Below are 9,753 nucleotides of genomic sequence, written 5' to 3' on the forward strand. Positions count from 1 at the left end.
ATTGAATAGGGAAAATTTCTAATTTTTTTTATTAGGTCGGGCTTCGGGCTCAGGCTCGGGCTTTGGGCTTTTTATTAGGGCCGGGCTCGGGCCCAAGTTGTAGGCCCGTTGGTCGGGTCGGGCTCGGGCTCGGGCTCGGGCCTAACATATTTCTGTTAATGAAGAGTAAAAGCCCTGCCCGAGCCCGGCCCGGCCTGGCCCATGAACAGGTCTAGTTGGAACTTGCAACGAAATTTGGACGTAAAAATAGTTATTAATATCACGAAATTTATTGAAATTAATTCTCTGAAATCATGCAAAATGCAACCTAAGCGTAGGATAATATTTGTTTGGGCAAAGTAATCGCAAAAAGTGGTACATGGTGTCGCGCACCCCTAACGGCTGATGAAACTTTAATTTATCAGTTTTTTTTATTTTTTTTTAGGATAAAATACAAAAACCTCTCTTAAAGTTTCTGACAATCATAAAAATCTCTCTTATAATTTCATTTTAGCAAAAATCTCTCCTAGATTTTTAAATAATTTGATAAAAACCTCCCTTCCATTAATGTCTAAGACAGAAAACACTAAACCGAAGAATCAAATTTTTAATACCTAATTTACCCTTTTGCAAATTAGTTGCATCTATTTTTAGTTTTTTACTAAAATAATACCCTTGCTGACATATTATACTCTTTCCTCTCCTGTCGACCTCTTTACCCCTAAACTCTACCTTCTCAAGAATAGGACCACAATATTCATTTCACCAATCCAAACCCATTATTTAACTCTCTTTTCTTCTCCTCACTCCTCACTGTCCCTACACAACACATCGAATTGTCATCGGAACCTCTCTGTGGGGGTGGTTCGGTGTTGTATTCCAACGCATGAAATTAATCCAGCTCTCTCTTTTAAACCATGAGAACATGAAATTAATCCAGCCATATTCCAACTGAATAGAACATGGAATATGATGAATATTTGATTGAGATTTGAGGGACCATACATTGCTATACTAGAAAAGCGGAGGTTGCAGGTTAACCAGCAACTGTCCTGCAAACTGCAATGAAGATTGAAGAATGATCATAACTCATAACATAACATGACCTCTCTCTTTCTCTCTCTTCATTTGATGTTTGAATCTGAGCAACAATGGTGTTATATTTGCGGTGGAGATTCAAGCTGCGTGGAAGCAGTTTGATGCTGTGTAGGGACAATGATGAGGGAGGAGAAGAAAAGAGAGAGATAAATAATGGGTTTGGATTGGTGAATTTAATGTTGTGTCCCTCCTCTTCGAACAGTGGAGTTCTTTGCTGACATGCATAAAGTATGGTAATGCAGGGACTAGTGTGCTGATGCTAAAAACCATGAATCTTGATATGTTCCTTCTTTACAATTTCGGCCTAAATGAGGAATGCCAACACATTTTTCTATTGATCATCTTGAAGTTGAATAACTTGGCCTAGCTTTGGGTCCTGGACAATAGTACCATTGCAGCAAAATTCCTTCTTGAGATCCTTAACTATTTTGAAGTAATTAAATTCCTCCCTCAAACCTGCACTGTTAGGATTTTCCAACCATTTCTCTGCTATATACGCACATGCACATACTTTTTGCCCCAATACCTGAGTCCTCAACATTTGCCTCTGTAAAGGGATGGAAGGCTATAGGAATTTGGATGTCGTGTTCAGACATGAACCTTAGATGTTGAAAGTGGAGGACTACAAATGGAGTTTCAAAGGTATGGCCAGTTGAAGAAGAAAGTGATCGATGGGAGAGGAAAAGGGTATAACATGCTGATCGGGGTAAGATAGTTATTTAGAAAAAAAATGATTAATCGATTTAATGTTTTTTGTCTTGATAACGGAAGGGAGATTTTCATCAAATTCTTTAAAAATCTAGGGAAAGTTTTTTCTAAAATAAAACTATAAGGGATGTTTTTATAATTATCAAAAACTTGAGAGAAGATTTTTGTATTTTACCCTTTTTTTATTTGTCCATTTTTCTACATGAGGCTAGCTCGTTCCCCAAGGCCCCAAACCGGTGACAGCGGGATTTGATCCCAACTGTCTTCTACAATGACCCAGAGACCTTAGTACTGTGGTTAGTACCTTACCAGCTCACCAGATGATACCGTCGACGTTCAACAGTTCAAATCACCGTCATTGTTTTCTTATCGCATCAGCGCCCCATACAAAGCGCTCCACACATCTCAACCGTATATTAAGAACATCTTCCGATGACTGTTTTTACTGCACGCTGAAATATGCATGTAGGGTGCTGATGTGATCTGCAAAGAAATAATAAAATCACCCTTTTAACTATTATTATTTTACTATTGAATATTGGTGAGACCGGATCTGTTCTTACAATTGGCGCCTCACACGCACATCTTCTCATTCATTGTAAACATCCCGTTCTTATTAGTTATTATTCATGGGAGACAATGCACGGTGGATGTGCATTTGAGGCGCTCATTTGTGAGGAGCAGATCCCGTCACTGAGTATTGACTCATTTTGCCCCGTTATAAAACCTCGTAACCCTGCGTCTCCGCTCTCTCATTATCTCTCTCACTCTTCACTCTCGTGTTTGTGGTTGCAATGGCGAGTACCGATCCCGAGCACAGAGAAGACGAAGAAGCCGCGGCAGCAGGCGAAGATGAAGACACTGGCGCACAGGTTGCCCCAATTGTCAAGCTCGAAGAAGTCGCCGTCACCACTGGCGAAGAAGAGGAGGATCCCATTCTTGATCTGTAAGCCATTACTTGTTTGATTTTAGGGCTTATGATTGTTACGTTTTCCTGTATGCTTCTTATTGTATTCTCATTTTTGCTACCTGATTTTGTGATTCTCTTCTCAATGTTGTCGTATTTGCAGGAAAGCAAAGCTTTACCGGTTCGACAAGGATGGAAACCAATGGAAGGAAAGAGGTGTTGGGACTGTAAAGCTTTTGAAACACAAAGAATCGGGGAGGGTCAGGTTGGTTATGCGGCAATCAAAGACTCTCAAGATCTGCGCTAACCATCTAGGTTCTATTTCCACCCCAAACTTTCGTGTTTGCTTCTGTTTTTCGAATCGATGACATCGGTCTTTTTGGTTGGTTTTGGTTTATATTTTGTATTCTTTCTATTTCCTGTACAGTTCTGCCCACAATGTCAGTACAGGAGCACGCTGGAAATGAAAAGTCGTGCCTCTGGCATGCTACTGATTTTGCCGATGGGGAATTGAAGGATGAACTCTTCTGTATTCGATTTGCATCAGTAGAGAGTAAGTATTCTCTCGAGTAGCTAACTTCTGGTGTCTCCTAGGTTTTTTCTTTTTCTTTCTTTCTTCTTGATCTTCTGCTGGGTTTTCATTTATTACACTGATCACTACCGGCTATTGCCTTGATCTTGAGATTATATCGAATTTAATTGGACACAACTGTTCTAATTTAAAGTTCTACTGTTAAATCAGGATGAGAAGTTAATGTTGGATTTCTATTTATGATATATTTTCAGTGATTTTACATGCTAAATTGCATGTTGATTAAGATGAAGTTTTTATTCTATGCCGATGCACCTCCATGTTACATTTGTGACTCTTGTGAGAGGATGGAGAACTTAGGCTAGGGTTTTAATGTCTTGGGAGCTTGGGGAGAAGAATTAGGCTTTAGTTGTTATTGATATGGGCTCGTGTTAAAATAATAGCCCTTTCTGGTGACTGTACAACTTCAGCTGGTGGTTTGTCCTAATATTACAATAGATTCATAGAGGGATCTGGTGGTAATTGGTTGTATTGCTTATAAATTGTTATTATCATTTTGAGGATTGAAGTTATATTGCTTGTGTTGGTTTCTTCAGTCTTGATATTGTGTTTTGTTGCATATACTGTTTGGGTTATATTTCCTAGCCCTAACGTGATGTTAGGATGTTTTTGGTATTGTCAGAGTGACAAGAGTATGCATGTGCAGTAATTATGGCATAATAAACATGATGGCTCAATTGGCTTGGTTGAAGCTCTGCCATCAGTCAAATTATGTACCATTAGTTCTACTTGATATAAGCACATTAGTGCAGCTGCTAAGTTTGTAACTTTAGGGCCATAAGTTAGGTACAATATCTTCTGCATCATACACAGATAAAAGCCTAAAACACAATAATATGTTTTAATTGGACAAACTGTATCACTTATCAGTGTTATTTTTATATCAGTTTGTCTAGTCTTCTTGCACAAGGACCAAGAAGGATTTCCACAAGAAAAGGCAATTTCTTCATCAATGGGTGGAACTCCTTATTTTTAGGATTACCTAAACAGTGTCAACCTAAATGTTCTAAATTCTCTTATCCCTTATAAAAAAAGGTTCCAAATTCCCTTCAAAGCACAAAAAGGGGGCAGGATTAACTCTTCCAGCTAAAAATGGTATATTATGTTCCCTTTCATGCTTTATTTGAGCCTTTTCATGTGTTGATCATATATCGATGTTCATAGGTTCAAGAAATAAGTGAGAGGCCAACTTGTGTAAACCAACATCTCAGCGGGTTGCCTAGGTGGTGCCGTGGTGGAGGCCCCTTAAAATGTCTAGCCACCTAGGTTGAACGTGGAGTCTTGGACAGTTGGACCATGCTGGTCAAATTAAGTGGACAAAGTATCTGTTTTGTGGTGTATTGATAGCCAGAACAAATGGGCTAAAAAGAAGGCCTGGTCTTAAGAGCTAAGACACACAACCCATACTTGCACACACATTTAAGATATCTCATGCTCTAGACTCATTCCAGCAGTTTTGACAAGTTTAAGTGGGGCCTATAGAGATTCTCTCAATCAAAGATTTGATTTGAATCAAGGATTTATTAGGGATTAAGAAAATATTTTAGATTTATTTAGATTTCAGTTTCTTTCCCCATGCACACAATCCATACTTGTTTAGTGATGTTTGTTAGGAAGCTAATTATCTTGTAAACCTCAGAAGGATTTGATTCTTGTCTATTTCTATATATGCTTTTTTGTAATAATGAAATTTATTGATATAAATCAATAATTGCATACAACACAAGCATCCCTTAGAGAGAGGTGCGATATTTGACCTCTTCCATTATAAAAGATGAAAATGCAAATTACAACTGACAATACAATTGATTATTAGATACCCCATGCTTTCTTAATGTATCAGCCATTGCATTAACTGACCTCCCAACCCATTGTATGCTCACAAACCATATGAATGAATTAATGAACTTGAATTGCTCTTGCAATTTGATGGTTTGGTGCTGACTCCAAGCTTATGAATGTGCTGAGTTCCAAGTGAACCTAATGATGCCGACTCCATTAGGGCTAATCAGAAGACCCCATTGCTAATCAGAAGACCTATGATATGAAGTGTAAAACCCTTCATTTGCTAATCCTTTTCATAGTTTTGGTCATCAAACTCAAGAGAATGTGCCACATCATAGTTGTCAAGGCATCTAGGTGATTCTTGGTCATAGTGGAGCACATAGTTGCCTAGGAAAAAGGATTTTACAAAGAAAAACCTAAATTCTCAGTTAGTTCATTAATTTGGCGTACCAAAAAACATGCACATCAATTGAAAAATAGTAATGCTATTTATTGATAACATCAATTTCCTCTAACAAATTGTTGCATATAAAAGAACATATCATATTAAATCAATTAATTTTAATATTTAAGCACAACATTATAATGTAATAAAAATTTAATAGAGCAATAAACAATTACATCCTAAAAAATTAATTGCAACTAAAAAAAGGCTATATTTTTATACTAATAAAAAATTTTGAAGATAGGGCTTTTAACATAAGGAGAAAACAAATGAGGTATTCTTTACCCTTGGATGTTTTGTGTTTTAATGGAAATATCTTAAAAATATATTATAGGATGTATTAACACACATAATAATAATAAATTGAAAAAACTAAATTCTAAGTTAGTACCTTTGGAATACCAATGAGCATGCATATAAATTGAAAAATAGCAATGCTCCTTACTAATAACCTTAATTTCCTCTAACAAATCATTGTATCTAAAAGAAAATAGCATTGTAAATCTATTAATTTTAATATTTATACCCAGCATTTTAATATAATAAATATTTGATATAGCAACATGAAATTTCTTGTTATAGAATCATTAGAAACTAAATAAAACTCATAACAAAAAAAGGGTAAATTGCTGAAACCTCCCATGAAGTTTCTGGTTGTTGCTGAATACTTTTGTTATCTAGTCTAGCTTTTGTTTCCCATCCCTCCCCCTTTCAACAAAGTAATTTTATTATGCATTTGGTTTGAATACTAACTTTGCAGTTAATTCATTTTCAAGTACTTGAACTTGTCATCAATTATTATTGTTTACGTGAAAGCATATAATCAATATTTGCATAATCAAAATTAAGCTAAAATAGCAAGGGAAGGACTATCATTTTCAGTTCACTAATGGGTCCATATGGTCTTTATTGAGTGAATCAAGCCCAGATTAATTATTACAAGGGCCAAAGTGGCCAAACTTAAGTTATAAGCCAATTAAGTTAGGCTTGCTCAGGCAAGGCCTGATCAGGGTGCATTCATCCCTAAGTTCAGGCAAGGCACACTTTCCAAAATAAGCCTCGTTTGTGAGCCTAGGTATGCATGCTTTGAAACATTAGCCCCTCCTATAGCTAACAAATCTGGTAGAGTATTAGTTGATGTCTATGGTCTAAATAGAATTGTGGGTTTTAATTTCTCATAATGCATTGCAGTCATTTGAATATGAGATAACCCAGTTGTTTGTGATAATGTTGTGTATTTTATGTGAATTGTTATTTCTGAAATTTTGATTTGCAACTTTGCAAGTGATGTATTGATGGCTGATGATACTTGTATAATTATGGTTGATGAACCTTCTATCCCTTTTGAGAGTGTCCACTTTGTGCAAAATATACCGAAGTTTGGCCTGTATCCTGTCGACTCCTCCCAAGACCACACATATCTGTGACCAACATTGGTAATGGCTTTCTTTCAGTGATAAAAAAACATTGTTAATGGCTTTTTAATAATATTATTTCTTTAAATATGATGGCTATTAATAATAAACCAAAACTGATGCAGTTGTTAATTTGTTTTCTTTTTCTGTTCTGATGTGTATTGTATTTTTCAGTTTCTCCATGTTCTGGTGTGTGTGCTGTACTTTTTGACCTGTTTCGTACAAACTATTTACTATTATTGTCTAAAAAGATAATTAGAAATTAAGCAACTCAGGAGGCTTATGTCTCTTGCGTTCTGGTTTATGCCTCATTCCTTAGGATGCCTTGCATCATGCTTCCTCAAATTGTGGTAGTTATTTGAAATTCAATAATAGCAAGGGATGTAAAGCCAATATATTGTGTATGTACCATAATGTGTATGTCTTTATTAGAATGTACTTACTGTTCAGTTTGTCCATGATTGTTAAGATGTGTAAGTGATTCTATGCTATGAATACCTGGATACATGTACCGGGGTGCTATAGTGTGTTGGATACTTCAATTTTTAGGCTAAATTTCATGTACAATATTGTATCTAGCTGTATCCTTGTTCTTGCCATATCCAAGTAACAGATTCTTGGCAACAGTGGAGCACCTAGTTGGCTAGGTGTTACTTAGGTGATAAAATAAAAAATAAAATAAAATAAAAAGGCTATAACTACTAATATCTATAAGACTAGTATTTATTTCAATATTTTCAAATAAAATACCATTATAATATACTTCTAATAGAGCAGTTTCATGTCAAATTAGCAGCTAAAGAAGGCTATAACTACTAATAAAAATTTGAGATGGAATAATGAAAAAAGAAAAAAACCTCTTCTAAATACAGAATCCTGTCCTACCTGGTTAAAAGGCTGGTTACTTAGAATTATCAACGATGGTAATAGGTGAAGTGACCACCTTAATATGCTATGGAAACATTAAAGGCTACTACCATTGAAGTTGGAATAATGAAAAGAGAAAAAAACCTCTTCTAAATACAGTTTCTTGTCCTACCTGGTTAAAAGGCTGGTTACTTAGAATTATCAAGGATGGTATAGTTGAAGTGATCGCCTTAATATGCTCTGAAACATTAAAGGCTACTACCATTGAAGTTGGAAGTTTTCTTCACTTTTTACGCTAGAGAGCCTTTCTGGTGACATGTTTTGGGGTCAACATATGATCCCCATTTATGTTGTGGTTAAGTCTCATGTACTTTTAGTTCCCTGCTTATTATTTCTGTGCCCTAATATGGCAATTGATTTAATCTCACCATGTTTTTAACAGCAATAGGTTGCATCTGTTTGTTGCTAGGCACATAGCATGTGCAAGCCAACCTGAAGGAGAGAGGGAGAGAAAGTAAAATAGAGGGATTCCATTGGAGTTTGTAAACACAAGTCGGAAGTTCAATCAACAGGGCGTTGAACTCCTTTTATATAGATAGTAGCTGATAGGCACATGCCATGTATTTGAATGGAACAATGTATACCGGGAAATTGTAAAATCGATATCAAAGAAGGATGTTACATGCAATGTAGTTCACCACTTTAGTTGATGGGAGTCTTACATGTGAAGCCATGTGTAGATCTGAAAACTGTGCATGGCATATTAATGCTTTCAAGTTTCCTCCATCTAAACCAGATATTTTGATCTGGTGAAACCTTTAAGGTATTTCAGAAGTTAAGCAAATTGCCTGCATTTTTTGAGCAAAATAGCCATGTGATTGGTGCCCGTTGGTATTCATTTACTAAGTTTTAAGGCAAGAGCAGAGAGAAGGAAATTAGATGGGAGATTGAATCAAGTGTGTACCTTAACTCTTCAAAAAAAAAAAAAAAATAGTGAATCAAGTGGTGGCAATTCTCTCCATGGGTATGTGGAGTTGAGAGGCATGCTTGGGTAGAAGTGGTGTTAAGGGCCAGTAGTTGGTGCAATAGTAGAATCTCAGGCTCACAATTGTTAGAATTCTGGGTTCGAGTCTGAGAGCAGCCACTTGGGGCAAAGTACCAAAGGTTAGGCCCATGTTTGGTCCTCTTGGGTAATGACCTTATTTAGAAAGGAAGTAGTATACTAGTACTGACATGAAGCCAGATTCCAAAGCAAGCTTAAGCAATTATATAGTACTATTTTTTTTCCTAGTTTTTTTTACCAGACTTCTTACTGACATGAGTTTTTGGTTGCAGACTGCAAAACCTTCATGGAAACGGTTCAAGAGGTTGCTGAAACCCAAGGGAAGAAAGAGGAAAATAAAGAAGCCACTGCAACTGCTGGACTCCTTGAGAAGTTGAGTGTTGGGGAGGAAATAACCAAGGATAAAACTGGAGAAGAGGTGGTTGATGCAGTCAAGAAGGAAGCTGATAGTGAGCAGGCGAAACCAGCAGCAGAGGAAAAGAAAGAGGAATCAACTTCCTCAGCCTAGGTCCGCTGGGAGTACGCAAATTCTGGGTTGTCTTCAATGAGGCTAGTGGTCTGTCCTCTTTCCTACAGATCTTTGGTTTAATACATACACAATTATTTTTCAATTCATTGGGATCTGTGGGTGGAAATGGTGTCAGTGTGGGTCGTTTGGTGTAAGTCTTGTCAACAAATTCATTGGAATTGGGTCCATTGCATGTTGAGGGGTCTGGGTTCTTATTGTGTGCAAGTTGTCATGTGAGGGTACGGTTAGAAGTTTTTGAAAAAAAAAGTGTTCATTTTGGAGGTTTCCTTTGAGGGCTTATCTGTAAGTTGCTTGTGCAGTTTTGCTCCAGAGGCTATGTTGCACTAAGATTAATATATTTTTAAACAGCGAACTTTTTATTCGAA

General features: G+C 36.7%; 1 protein-coding gene and 1 pseudogene across 1 annotated transcript; one reads left to right on the forward strand and one right to left on the reverse strand.

Annotated features, from left to right (window-relative positions):
• Positions 1-1,336: 1,336 nt before the first annotated feature.
• Positions 1,337-1,673, reverse strand: LOC104602561 (protein translation factor SUI1 homolog pseudogene; annotated as a pseudogene).
• Positions 1,674-2,381: 708 nt separating this feature from the next.
• On the forward strand, positions 2,382-9,753 carry LOC104602560 (ran-binding protein 1 homolog a-like). Its single transcript, XM_010266287.3, has 4 exons — positions 2,382-2,731; positions 2,856-3,007; positions 3,120-3,245; positions 9,132-9,753. The coding sequence occupies exons 1-4, from the start codon at positions 2,580-2,582 to the stop codon at positions 9,365-9,367; spliced, it is 666 nt and encodes a 221-aa protein (XP_010264589.1). The 5' UTR covers positions 2,382-2,579; the 3' UTR covers positions 9,368-9,753.

Source organism: Nelumbo nucifera, chromosome 2 (assembly GCF_055504915.1).
Source record: "Nelumbo nucifera cultivar China Antique chromosome 2, China Antique-T2T, whole genome shotgun sequence".
Classification (NCBI taxonomy): Eukaryota; Viridiplantae; Streptophyta; class Magnoliopsida; order Proteales; family Nelumbonaceae; genus Nelumbo; species Nelumbo nucifera.

What these genes read in the sequence shown, in the direction of transcription:
- LOC104602560 (XM_010266287.3), top strand. Translation starts at nt 2,580, where the DNA reads ATGGCGAGTACCGATCCCGAGCACAGAGAAGACGAAGAAGCCGCGGCA. An exon ending in GAGGATCCCATTCTTGATCT is followed by an intron (nt 2,732 to 2,855) that starts GTAAGCCATTAC and finishes TCGTATTTGCAG; the next exon opens with GAAAGCAAAGCTTTACCGGT. An exon ending in GATCTGCGCTAACCATCTAG is followed by an intron (nt 3,008 to 3,119) that starts GTTCTATTTCCA and finishes TTTCCTGTACAG; the next exon opens with TTCTGCCCACAATGTCAGTA.